At 43.3% G+C, this 14224-nt stretch overlaps 1 protein-coding gene across 1 annotated transcript in view; it reads left to right on the forward strand.

The window, feature by feature from the left end:
* slc35e3 (solute carrier family 35 member E3) overlaps window positions 1-13918 on the forward strand; it is a 14592-nt gene extending 674 nt beyond the window's left edge. Inside the window, 4 exon segments of the mRNA XM_072485208.1 lie at window positions 5951-6061; window positions 6472-6630; window positions 10658-10740; window positions 13213-13918. Coding sequence (XP_072341309.1) covers window positions 5951-6061; window positions 6472-6630; window positions 10658-10740; window positions 13213-13399 — 540 coding nt within the window. The 3' untranslated portion in view covers window positions 13400-13918.
* Window positions 13919-14224: the final 306 nt, after the last annotated feature.

A 14224-nucleotide genomic window follows, 5' to 3' on the forward strand; every position in this document is an offset into this window, starting at 1 on the left:
TCCCAGACCCCCCTCTCCTCACCTCCCAGACCCCCCTCTCCTCACCTCCCAGACCCCCCTCTCCTCACCTCCCAGACCCCCCCTCTCCTCACCTCCCAGACCCCCCTCTCCTCACCTCCCAGACCCCCCTCTCCTCACCTCCCCAGACCCCCCCTCTCCTCACCTCCCAGACCCCCCTCTCCTCACCTCCCAGACCCCCCTCTCCTCACCTCCCAGACCCCCCTCTCCTCACCTCCCAGACCCTCCCTCCTCACCTCCCAGACCCTCCTCCTCATCCCCCAGACCCACTCCTCACTTCCCAGGGCAGGAAAACACCGGCCCATCCGCTACCCATCAACTTGTGCCATTTTCTCAGAGTCAGAAGGGTTTCCCAGCCCCAGAACGAAGCCCTTAAGCCCATCTTGCCCATGCACTCCCCCCAGCAGGCTGCTTATTCTCATCCCATCTCTGCCCGCCGCCTCCGTCCACTCCGCCGTCTCCTCTTCTTCATCTCCCAGCTTGCACGATAAGCCACCTCGAACGGCGTCAAAGATATTCTCCTCTTCCTGTGAACTCACATCGAATGTGCTTCGCAGCCATAGAGTTGAGGGGGACCGGGCGTTGCCGTACAGCAATCAAAGACTACTTCTACAAACGTACAGTCTAGTCCACGGCTTGCAGATGCTGGTGGAAACGTGCAGCGGGTTTGGCTGCATCTCTTGACCCAGGAAGAGAAACTCTCACCTGCACGGAAGCTGCTGTCTGACTGTTTCCAGTATTCTGTGTTTTTTCCTTAAATTTCGGGCTTCCAGTATCTGCAGTATATTGCTTTTCTGCAACCATAGAAATAATTTAAATAAATAAGCACTATCTGATAGCCAGTGCTGCGACATGGCTGCAGGATGACCCAGATTGGGATCTGAATATTAAAGGGTGACCTAGATTGGGGATCTGAATATTGAAGGGTATACTTTAAGGAAAGATAGGAAGCTAGGGAAAGGTGGGAGGGGGAGCCAGTGCATTAGAGAAGGATGACCTAAGTTCTGGACACCTAGATGCAGAAACGGTGCAGTTTGAGATGGGAAATGATAAAGGCACAATATCACTTGTGGGAGTGGTGTACAGGCCCCCATCCTAACGACCATAGGGTTGGATGGGTATAACGGAAGAAATAGTGGAAGCTTGTCAGAGAAGTATGCAATAATCAAAGGTGATTTTAATCTACATACAGACTGGGAAGTCAGATGGGTAAAAATAGCCTAGATGAGGAATTCAATGTTTTCAAAATATTTTTCTTAGAACAGCATGTCCTGGAGCCACCCAGAGCGCAGGTTATACTAGACCTGGTTTTGTGCAACGAGATGGGATTCATTAATGACCTCATAATGAAGGTGGCCCAATATATGAGAAACCATAACTTGAACAAATTTTACATTCAGTTTGAGGGAGAGAAGAATGGGTCCAAGATTAGTACAGCTAGCTGAAATGAACTGGCAACCTATGTTGAGAGTCAGTAGAGATGCAGTGGTGGATATTTAAGGGAATTTTTCGGAATACAGAGAATAGATACATTCCAACCAGAAAGAAAAAATCCCAAGGGGAGGAGCCACCATCCGTGGTTAACAAGAAAAGATTAAAGATAGTATCAAACTTGAGCATATAATTGGGAGCAGGTTAGAAGATTGGACAGAATATTGTAAAGAAGCAAAGAATGGCCAAAATATTCATATGGAAGGAAACATTACAGTATGAGACAAAGCTAACTAGAAATATAAAGACATAGTAAGAGTTTCGATAGATGTTTTAAAAAGAGTAAACAAAGTGGGCATTATTCCTATAGAAAGTGAGTCTGGATGATCGATGGAAAATAAGGAGATGGGAGATGAATTAAACAGGTATTTTGCATCAGTCTTCACTGCAGAGGATACAAATGGCATCCAGAATACTGTAAATCAGGAAATGGAAGGGATGGGTAACTCAGGAAAACTACAATCACCGGGGAAGTGGTACTGAGAAAATTGAAGGAGCTGTGAGTTGACTTCATCCTAAGGTCTTTAAAAGAAGTGGCTAATGAGATAAGAGCAAATTACTGCGGATGCTGGAATCTGAAACAAAAACACAAAATACCAGACAATCTGCTGACAGCATCTGTGGAGAGAGAACAGGGCTAATGTTTCAAATCTGGGTGATTGTTGGCAAAGCTGGAGAGAACTGGAAATAGAATGAAATTTATAATGTTGGGGGTGAGGGTGGAGCAGTGGGGCTGGATAAAGGGCTAGCGATAGGTAGAGAGGTTGTCAAAGATGTGGACAAAAATGACAAAGAGAATGTGAATGGTGGTGATCATGGCTAAGAAATGAAATTAAAATCGCTTATTGTCACAAGTAGGCTTCAAATTAAGTTACTGTGAAAAGCCCCTAGTTGCCACATTCCGGCACCCTGTTCGGGGAGGCTGGTACGGAATTGAACCGTGCTGCTGTCTGCCTTGGTCTGCTTTAAAAGCCAGCTGTTTAGCCCTGTGCTAAACCAGCCCCTATACAGAGTTTTGATAGTAGCTAATTTTTCAAAATTTCTTAGATTCGGCGAAGGTTCCATTGGATTGGAAAATAACAAACGCAACTCCTTCATTGAAAGCATGAAAATGTTAGCTATTAATAAAGACGTCATAGCAGGCCACTTAGAAAGATTCAGGGTAAATGGGCAGATTCAACATGGTTTTGTAAGAGAGAAATCATGTTTAACTAATTTATTGGAGTTCTTCACCACACCCCACCACCCCACTCGACAGGCTGTGTTCTAAAACACACCCAAGTCTGGAACATCTATCAGACTTTAATATGAGATGTTTGTATTACTGAAAAGCCAAGGTGCAGGGTAATGTGGTTAAATAGAGGCAGACCAAAGCACAATGCTTACGTCTGTTTCCACAGCTTTTTCCTGTAATGGGTCAGTACCAGAGGCTATATAGCTTGAGGAGTGCCACTCCACGCCCAGCGTGGCTGACCAGGAGATTCTCCTGCTCACCATATTGGAAAGATTTGCAGGTTGATAAACAACCTTGACCATCAAGTCCTGGAGTGGGACTTGAACCCAGAGCTTCTGGCTTCGAGGCAGGGACACAACCCACTGCACCACAAGACCTCTATAAAGTCAAGCTTAGGTTCTGTGAGCACGCTGTGAATCACGTGTGTCTGAAGTGGAAAGCTGTTTAAAGCTGTTTAGTGCAAATACTCAGTATTATTACAGCAGTGTGTTTATATTGAAATTGCAACTTGACATTTTTCAGCTGATCAGAGAGAGCCAGCATGAATTTTTCAAGGGGTAGACCATTTCTGACACGTTTAATTAATTTGTTTTTGAAGAAGTCACCTAAGTAGTGGACAAGGGTCTGTCTATATGAACATTCGGGGCATTTGATTAAGTCCCTCATAAAGATGAAGCCGTGGGATTAATAAATATGTTGTAGTTGAACTGAAGGTGAATTACTGATCTGATTAGGAGATTGGCTGAGTGTCATTGATAGGGAGCAGGGATAGGGCGGCACGGCGGTTAGCACTGTTGCTTCACAGCGCCAGGGTCCCAAGTTCAATTCCCGGCTTTGGTCACTGTCTGTGCGGAGTCTGCACGTTCTCCCCGTGTCTGCGTGGGTTTCCTCCGGGTGCTCTGGTTTCCTCCCACAAGTCCTGAAAGACAAGCTGTTAGGTAATTTGGACATTCTGAATTCTCCCTCTGTGTACCCTAACAGGCGCCATGGTGTGATGACTAGGGGGTTTCACAGTAACTGCATTGCAGTATTAATGTAAGCCTACTTGTGACACTCATAAAGATTTAAGATTCTTATTATTATAATGGGCAGGTACCCTGATTGGCAGGATTGTGTTCCACAAGGAGCTGTTGATGGAGCCTCAGATGGTCACTGTCTTTACTAATGAGTTGAATGACAGGTGACATTGTAAGCAATGTAGATTGAAGCACAAAATTACAACGAGAAAGCGATAGATTAAATAATGGGGAAAACCGTGGCAAATGGATTTCAATTCATGCAAATCTGAGGGCATCCACTTTGGGCCCGTAAAGTGTAGAACAGGGTGCTTATAATATGATGAAATGCTAAAGACAGTGATGGTCCAAAGAGACTTGAGGATTCAAATACATTAAAATGTCATGAACAGGCTCAGAAAATATTCAACAGAGCTATTAGAATGCTGGCTTTTCTAACTAGGTGACTGGAACACAAGGGGGTAGAAGTTATGCTTCAGTGATACAAAGCCCTGATTAGACCACGCCTGGAGAACTGTGGGCAGTCCTGGGCACCACATCTTAGGAAGGATATATTGACTTTGGAGAGAGCGCAGCATAGGTTTACCAGAATGACACTTGAATTCTAAAGGTTAATTTAAGAGGAGAATTTGGGCGTGTGTGTCCCTGGAAGGTTTTGGAATGTTAAAGATTAGATCGAAGGTTTCAAGATATTAAGGGCACGAATAGGATAGATAGAGAGGATTTCTTCAGCTAGTTGTGGTGGAGTCTGCCTTGCGGGGTATGTGGCGAAGGCATTTGGAATTAGCTCAGAGATGAGCCATTGTCTCATTGAATGGAACAGGCTAGAGGGGCTAAATGCCCTCGTCCTATTTCCATGTTTCTAGATCAATATTCCATTTTCTCCATTTATAGAAATCTGTTTTAATACATTTAAATTGCTGCCTTTTCCTTGATGATTCTTGGGGTTCAAAAAATGGAACTCCATATGTAACTTATCCCTCCTGACTTTCGTAAATCCTCAACATCTTAGCCAAGCTTAAAATAAAAATAACCACGGCATTACTACACTCTGTGCACACAGCCATGTTATCATATTTTCCTCTCTGAAAAGTTACACACTGTCAGAAATCTGAAAACTTGTGTGTTATTAGATTAGAATTTGGCTTGGGTTGACATGATGTTTAAATTAGTTCATTCAAGATATCCTAACTAGCTCCGTTTGAAACATACTGTTAGCTAACATGGTTGAATTTGATAAAACTGTAGTAAAACGCTTGCCACTTTTGATTGCCAGTATCCAGGATCGAGTATTCGTGGTTGCAGTCAAATCAGCCAATAGCAATGTTGACATAAGTACAGTGGTAAACTCTGTCTGTATCGCACTGTTGACATTAGCAAAGCTTAATGTATAACTGTTACATTCAATGCTGACTCATTCTTGCGTAATGATTGGAATACTTTTAAATCTTTTTGCAATTTAAATCTGATCAAATTTTATAGATACGATATCTCAATATTTGACTGGTATATTATTTACAGAGATTTTGAGAGTCATTACTGAAAAATAAGTCAAAGAATGACGATTCTAGGGTTTCACGTTATAATCTTTAGCGAGAGCGAATGAGTGAGGCAACCAAACCCCTTTCAGCCCAAATCCTGAATGAACCAACTGTTTCTGCCCAGTTTCTGCTCTTTCCGTTATGCATTCATGGAGTAAAATACGTTTAAAGTTCTTTATGGGCCAAAACTTTAAAATGAGGGTGAAGTGCAGTGAATGAATGACCTGTGTAGCATTTTGCAGGCAGGGTTTTTGAAAGAATTAGTCTGAATTGACATTTATACACAACTTACCTTTTTAGTAAAGTTACAACTGTAATCAAGTGAAGGCACTTGCGATTTTACTTGAACTTTAGATGTGTCCTCATCACCATGTGATCGTTAATGGGAGAATCGATGAAATCTGTATTGTGCAATAGATTTCTTACAACTAATTTCTAAGCAAATTATTTAAATATTCATTTAAACAATCTACAGTTTTTTTTTAACAACTGGGACTGCAGGTTTGCTTCCCCCCCCCCCCCCCCCCATGCCCCCTCCCTCCAAACAGAAATCGCAGCTTTAGATATCTCAGTCCATCATGTTTAGTTCTTCTGTGTAGCAGCTGTAAATGTTAAACCTGATCTAATCATCTCCCATTTATTTATTGCAGATCCCTATTACATTGGGTGTAGTTCTCAACTCTTACTTTGATGTGAAGTTTAATTTTCTAGGGATACTTTTTGCCATACTGGGCGTTCTGGTTACCTCTGTATATCAAGTGGTTAGTAGTTTTGATTTTTTTTTTCTTGTGCACTTTGACAAGTAATTAACATTTAAAATACTTCCTACTGATAATCTAAACTTCCAGGATCTTAACATTTGGAGGTAACAACAGGATCATCAAAAACTCTTTTTTTTTTTTAAATTTAAGAATAAATCAAAAGATAATTAACCAATTATATTGTTCCAACTGCTTCTCTGAATGCCTTTTTAAAACTTTATTTACTTTGAGGGGGTAAATATTATTGAAGCATTTTGAGTAAGTGTTTAATTTTTAATTTTAAAGTTGGTATGATTCATTGTGCATTTTTGATTTTCTAGTACTGAATAATAATCACGTGAATTTTAAACTCTTGAATTACTGCTGCTTGATCATTTGTGTAATGTGTCTCTTATTGATTTCATTTACAGTGGGTAGGCGCTAAACAACATGAATTGCAGGTGAACTCTATGCAACTCTTGTACTACCAGGCTCCAATGTCATCTGCCATTCTCATGTTCATTGTTCCTTTTTTTGAACCAGTGACTGGAGAGGGAGGAATCTTTGGAAACTGGTCCGGTACCACATTGGTAAGACTTCCAGAATATTTGGCATTCGTTATTTGTGCAGTTTTTAAAGTCTGGGACAGTGGGTTGCAATTCCATCCTTCCCATTGACAGCCTTCTCATGCCATCCCTATCCCATTCTGCAGTCCACAATCCCTCCCATCGAACCCAATCCATTTCTCAAGGAAACAATCTTCTCTTGCCAGGGGATCTTTGCTGGGCTCCCCATCTTTGCTGCCACTAACCGTTGCATCAAGTGCTCCAGTCCTCCACGTGGCGTCTGCTTGTGCCAGGCACTGCATACCAAATAAACCCACCATCTGACACACCCTTAAAGTGAACAGTCCGGACAGTATTACAATCCCAAACCAGACCCCAACAGTGGACCCAAACCCCAATATTATATCTTATTTGTAAGACTGTACGGAAAAAATTATTCACTTCACGGTAGCACAAGTGGATGGCACTGTGGCTTCACAGCGCCAGGGTCCCAGGTTCGATTCCCTGCTGGGTCACTCTGTGTGGAGTCTGCACGTTCTCCCCGTGTCTGCGTGGGTTTCCTCCGGGTGCTCCGGTTTCCTCCCACGGTCCAAAAAAGTGCGTTTAGGTGGATTGGCCATGATAAATTGCCCTTAGTGATCAAAAAGGTTAGGAGGGGTTATTGGGTTTTCGGGGATAGGGTGGAAGTGGGTCGGTGCAGCCTCGATGGGCCGAATGGCCTCCTTCTGCACTGTATGTTCTATGTTCTAATATTGCATAAAGAAATAAGCTTGGGTATTTGTAAAACAAAACTTCATTGAATTCTTTAACTTCACATCCGAAAATAACAGCTATCACCCTTAAAACTCGACTACTCAATTCCTCATTAAACAAGAAAAGAAACGTACAGATCTCAATCTATCTTAAAATCAGCTTGATATTGAGTAGTTCTTGCTTCACAAAACAGATTTAGCTCCTGTTAGAACCCCTTCAGACTCTGGCTGATCTTCAAAAAGCCAGTTCACCTGGCATGTTTCAACTTCTTCCTTGTCCTCAGACAAAACTGCTCTGCTTTACATATTGTTACTCTTGTACTAATTATCCTACTGTGAGAGAATTGTGGACCCAGTGTCAGACAGACCAGACTTTCCAAAATGTGTGTCTCTGTCCCTTGGCTCCACCCAGCAATGACATCATCTCCTCAAGCTGAAAAACAAATTAACTCTCCAGGCTGAAAGTACTTCTACTCTCCAGGGACTTTCCCCAGTCAAACCACAGTGCATTAGTCCAGACTGAAAACCACGTTCTTCTGGTCAATTTCACCTTCAGGCTCCTAAAAGCTCCTACAAAACAAGATCCTTTTTAAGAACATGACCACTGCAGGCAAGCACACTATTCCTAGACTTTTAACCCTTAAATTTCCCAATACTTCGAATACAATATTCCTAAAAGCCTCCAATTGTTGCAACAGACAGATATTGTATTGTATTATAGATTGAAGAAGATACAAAACTATCCACAACTTTTAAGTGATGCCACAGCACGGTAGCATTGTGGATAGCACAATTGCATCACAGCTCCAGGGTCCCAGGTTCGATTCCGGCTTGGGTCACTGTCTGTGCGGAATCTGCACATCCACCCCGTGTGTTCGTGGGTTTCCTCCGGGTGCTCCGGTTTCCTCCCACAGTCCAAAGGTGTGCGGGTTAGTTGGATTGGCCATGATAAATTGCCCTTCGTGTCCAAAATTGCCCTTAGTGTTGGGTGGGGTTACTGGATTATGGGGATAGGGTGGAGGTGTTGACCTTTGGTAGGGTGCTCTTTCCAAGAGCCGGTGCAGACTCGATGGGCCGAATGGCCTCCTTCTGCACTGTAAATTCTATGATAAATTCTATGATTGATAATCTTTGTAATATTGGACTGGACTTTGTGGTCTGCAGCGAAGCATTGATACTCCCAGCTGAGCTTGAAGAAAGTTGCCCACAATGAACGAACAATCAAACCCTGTGGCATACATTTGTGCATATTTTCCAAACCCTGGAGTTTCATAAAAGACTCCAGCAGAGTGTAATCCCATCAGCCTAAATAGTCTTTTAGCTGTGCTGTGAGATAGCCTGATGAGTGTGTAGATTTTTTAAATAACAAAAAGTGGAAAACCAATTTTGACTCTAGGTGAAATTATTATTTTTTCATTAATTCATGGAAGCTGGGTCTCTCAGCAAAGCCAGTACCCATTTCCCAGCCACAGTTACCTTTAAGAAGGGGGTGGTGAGGAATCTTGTTGAAACGCTGTAGTCTGTGTTTGGGAGAGAGTTCCAGGATTTTGAGCCAGCAGCCACAAAGTAATGTGACGCAGGGAATCCACATTTCAAAGTTGTGTTTACCTTTCTGAAAAATCAGGACTTTTAAGTGAAACGACTTTTATGGAATCCCAGTTCCACAGGAATCAACGTTAATGCCAGAGTTAGGTTCCTTTGAACGTATGTCGCCCGGAAATAACAATGTACAAGTTGAAATACTGTACCAAAAGCATGCAGTCCTGTGCGTTCCTAGCTGGAATAACTTGCAAAATAAAGTTATTAAATATGAGCAAAGCATTCCCGTACCGGCCTCCCCGAACAGGCGCTCGGAATGTGGCGACTAGGGGCTTTTCACAGTAACTTCATTGAAGCCTACTTGTGACAAGCGATTATTATTATGACATTTTTAAAAAATGTACTCGCCTCAGTAATTTTTGATTGACCAGCCTCCATCTAGTGGCAGAGGTCGGTTGGTGCAGGAAGCGGCTGGAATGCTGGGACCAGCTTTACCGACCAGCGTCTGTCACTAAATGGAGCAGAGCTGCTTCAATCCGAAATGGGAGCCAGAGGTGAATAGCAAAGCCAGGAGTGGAGCAGCTGAAAACAGACCCAAGTAAGAACACAGGATGGGAGGCAATGCCATGTTGGGGAGGTAGGCTGGTGGGGGGGGGGGGGGGGGGTGAAGAAGGTGGGCTGGAGAGTAATGTGGGAGAGTGGAGACCTATGTCATGGGTGGAGGCAGACCAGAAAGTAACACTGGAAGGCAATGGGGAGGAGGAAGGGTGTGTGGGGTAGTGAAGGTGAGAGCAGAGGCACTGCAGGAAAGATTTTGTGCTCAGGCAGGTCACAGAAGAGGAATTCTGTGACAAACGCCTTTAAAATGAAATTGGCCATGTTAAATGGATATGCTGGTACTTGATTGGCGATGTTAAAGTGAAACATGATGTGAGGCATTGTTAAGCGAGGACTTACTATATTGTTTCATCTCAAGATGTTGTGAAACATGCAGCGGTGGTGTTCACATAAGTCTGTTTTTCTTTTCCTCTAGATGGTAGAGACTGCCAGTTTTGAATGTGCAGCCAAAGAAGCCTTGTGTAGTTGCTGTAGTATCTTGAGAGGATGGTACACACTGCAGTCTCAATGCCAATTGAGTAAGCTGCCTTGTCTGAGATAGTTTTGAGCTTCTTGAGTGTTGCTGGGGCCGCGTTCATCCAGGAAAGTGCAGATTATTCCTTCGTATTCCTAATTTGTGCTGTGTAGATGGATGTCAAGCTGTGGGGAGCCGGGAGGGGAGCTATTCACCGCGGAAAACCAACCTCTGACCTGCCTTTGTAGTCACAGTGTCACTTGAATTGTGTCTCTGCATTTTGAAATGAGTAAGTCCCTGTGACCTGTTAATTGCTCCAATGTAATCTCACAAATAAAATCAGAAATAGTGGCGGAGTTGTAATTCCGCAGAATTCATCTAGTTAATTCTTAGTTGCAGTCATTACAATAAAGTGCCATATCATCCATTTTTAAGTAGCAAATAGGGTGGGTTCCAATGTACCTGGCTCCCTCCAGCAAGGAATCATTTACCTTCTGTTGCCAGCTTTGTATCATTTTAAACTTTAAACATAATTTGTTCAATAAAGCACAATATGTTGGACTAAATAAAAGTTAGTTGTGAGAAATAGGTTTGTTGTTAATAATAACCTGGTGCATTTTTTCCCTCTTTTTTTTTTACTTTGTATATGAAATGTTTTAAAATTACAATGTAATTTTATCTTTTCTAGATGATGGTATTGCTTTCTGGAATAATTGCCTTTCTGGTGAATTTGTCAATTTACTGGATCATTGGAAATACCTCGCCTGTCACGTATCCTTGCGCTTTTGGTATTCTGTCAAGTCATGACAATTTATTATGTTGCTAACATTGTGAATTTTGAGATTTCTCTTTTTCACATATGGATTATCACAATTTTGGGTTGCTTTGGGTGTGGGCAAATTCGCCTAGGCCTAGTGTGCGTACATAGGGCGGCATGGTGGCACAGTGGTTAACACTGCTGCCTCACAGCGCCAAGGACCCAGGTTTGATTCTGACCTCAGGTGACTGTCCGTGTAGAGTTTGCACGTTCTCCCCGAGTCTGCATGGTTTTCCTCCAGGTGCTCCAGTTTCTTCCCACAGTCCAGATGTGCAGGTTAGGTGAATTGGCCATGATAAATTGTCCCTTCGTGTCTCAAGGTTATGTGGGGTTACGGGGGATTGGGGATAGGTAGGGTGCAGACTCAATGGGCTGAATGGCCTCCTTCTGCACTGTCAGGATTCTATAATCTCCTGTCTCTCAAGCATCTGCCCCACGGGTTCTTTTGCAGTTTCCAGTTGCCATTTCCCTTGTTGGTGTGGTTGAGATTAGAGTTCATTTGTGTAAGGAACCTTTCATAGATGTACATTTTAAAATTACACTGGCACAGTATGTTCCAGTACACAATACTACTTGTGTTTGCTGTATTTATGAACATTTTCATGACAATACTATCTTATAAACCTTTCTGAATTACTTCATGGTATGTTTATGCAGAAGCCCCATTATTTACATTCTTGTTAAGGAGACTAATTGCACTCAAACAGGAACTACTTAGTTAAGTCGGTAATTTTATGGAATAGTAAATGGTTCTAGATTTGAATAAATAATAAAAGCAGTTCACATTGGTAAAGGAGCAATGAAGCATGTACTTGAAAGGCTGGGGAGGCAGTGTCGTAGTGGTATTATCGCTGGACTAGTAATCCAGAGACCCAGAGTCATGCTCTGGAACCGGGGTTTGAATCCCGCCACAGCAGATGGTGAAATTTGAATTCAATTAAAATCTGGAATAAAAAGTCTAAAGGTGACCATGAAACCATTATTGATTGTTGTAAAAACCCATTTGGTTCACTAATGCCCTTTATGGAGGGAACTTTGTTGTTCTTTCCTGGTCTGGCCTCCAGATCCACAGCATTGAGGTTGACCCTTAAATGCCCTCACGGATGGGCAACAAATGCTGGTCCAGCGAAGCCCACATCCTATGAACAAATAAAAAACAATTGTCATTCACTGAAATTTTTTATACTCATTAGCACACATTTTCAAAGGCCACATTTGAAATTTATTCTGTATAATTTTGAACTGATGTTGGAGAGGGAACAAAGAATATGAGCATGATTCCGTCATGTTAGACTCTAACTTAAAAGAATTGCTTGCAGAAATGAATGTTTCCCTTACTTAGGAAAACAACATTTGAGAGGAACATGGGCCGGGATTCTCCGCTATCCGGCGAGGCATGCCGTACCGGCGCCGAGGAGCAGCGTGAACCACTCCGGCGCGGGCCGCCCGGAATATGCGGAATCCTCCGCACCTTCAGGGGCTAGGCCGGTGCCGGCAGGGTTGGCGCCGTGCCAACCGGTGCCGAAGGGCCTCCGCCGGCCGGCCCAAGTTGGCGCATGCGCAGGAGCGCCAGCGTGCTCCAAGCGCATGCGCAGAGGGGTTCTCCGCGCCGGCCATGGCAGACCGTTACAGCGGCCGGTACGGAGGGAAAGAGTGCCCCCACGGCACAGGCCCGCCCGCAGATCAGTGAGCCCCGATCGCAGGCCACCGTGGCCAAATCCCCCCCACGCCCCCCCGAGGTCTCCGCAGGCCGCCCGCAGAGCCAGGTCCCGCCGGTAAGGACCTTGCTTGATTTATGCCTGGGGATCTGGCCGAAAACGGGCGGCCACTCGGCCCCTCGCGGAGCGGAGAATTGCTGGGGGAGGCCAAAGCCAGCGGCAACCAACCGGCGCGACGTGATTCCTGACCTGCCGAAAAACCAGCGCCGGAGAATCCAGAGGGCGGTAGGGCGGGATTCACGCCGCCTCCCGGCGATTCTCCGGCCCGGCGGGGGGGGGGGGTGGTCGGAGAATCCCGCCCATGATTCTAGTCATTAAAATAGTGGCTGATGTAGATGTGTACAGCTAGGTGCAGACTACATGATATGGGTAGAGGCTGCCTTAGTTAAGAATAAGAATTTGAAGGACGTTCTCTTGATCTCTCCCTAACACTCAGACATGCAAGTGCTGAGTAAAATCCTAACTAGTTTGTGAAGGATAGATTACATGCAGACTGAAATTTTCAATTGTGGTTTAAATAATGAAGGTGTAGCTGTCTGTGTAACATGACCCAACCATCCAATGTTCCTTCATGTGATTAAATCACTTGGTGAAATCTGTAACGCATCTAAATCTCTCATTACTTGAACTTGTGTGTGTTTCTCACCAAGCAGGATGAAATGCAACCTTTGCCAGACCTTGTATGTTCCTTGACAAAATAAATTCCAGGTACAACATGTTCGGACATTTCAAGTTCTGCATTACCCTACTGGGAGGATATATATTGTTTAAAGATCCCCTTTCACTTAATCAAGGTCTGGGGATTTTGTGTACGCTATGTGGCATTTTGCTTTACACCCATTTCAAACTTAGTGAACAAGAAGAAGGACAGAACAAGTTGGCACAAAGACCTTAAGCCTCTTCCAGCTGAATTCTGTGTATAGATATATAAGTTTTTGTTAAAGTGCTGCTAGTAAGCACTAATCCGGAGGTACTTGATAAGTATGCATATGTAAAGTTGAAGGAATTGTAACTCAATACTTCACTTTTAATGCACAAAACCGTTGCTGTTTATAAATCAAAATTTATGTATCTGACCAATTTTCATGTGCCATATTTTGCTAATTTTTGTAATTGAAAGCTGCTTTTAAGAATATTCCTTGCAATTAGCACATGTCATGTCAACTTCAGCTTTAAATTTGAAAGCATGTTGTGATGGTCACTCATGTCATTATGTATTTATAAAATTGCTGAGAGGTGTTCCGGATCTTGGAAAAAAGAAAATCGAAGGTACAAATAATATTGGCAAAGCTTGTCTAATCATGTATTTTTTGAAAGTGAACATTTGTAACTTTAACCATGAATTGCATGTCCAATATATTACACTGGACAATTTATTGTAAAGGTAAAGGAATAAACGTATTTTTCCACTGCTGCTTGTTCTATGTTTAGATGATGTGGACTGGGCAAGGAATGTAAAAGTGGTTGAGTGCTATTTTCTGCTGTAATATATTGGCATTTTCCATGGGAAGATGGGACTGTTTTCAGTGAGTCACCATCGGCATGATGATTGGCAAACCTAGACCAAGGTTTCTTGCAAGTTGGCGCTGCAGAGAGGAGCCTTAAAATATGTTTCTCGCAAAAAACAAAGTGACTCCTCTCCATCTTAAAACAGGAAACCAAGCAATAAATGCAAATAATTGTCATAGAAAATTTAGTGCAGGATGGTTGTGCCTTTTCT

Source organism: Scyliorhinus torazame, chromosome 19, assembly GCF_047496885.1.
Source record: "Scyliorhinus torazame isolate Kashiwa2021f chromosome 19, sScyTor2.1, whole genome shotgun sequence".
NCBI lineage: Eukaryota > Metazoa > Chordata > Chondrichthyes > Carcharhiniformes > Scyliorhinidae > Scyliorhinus > Scyliorhinus torazame.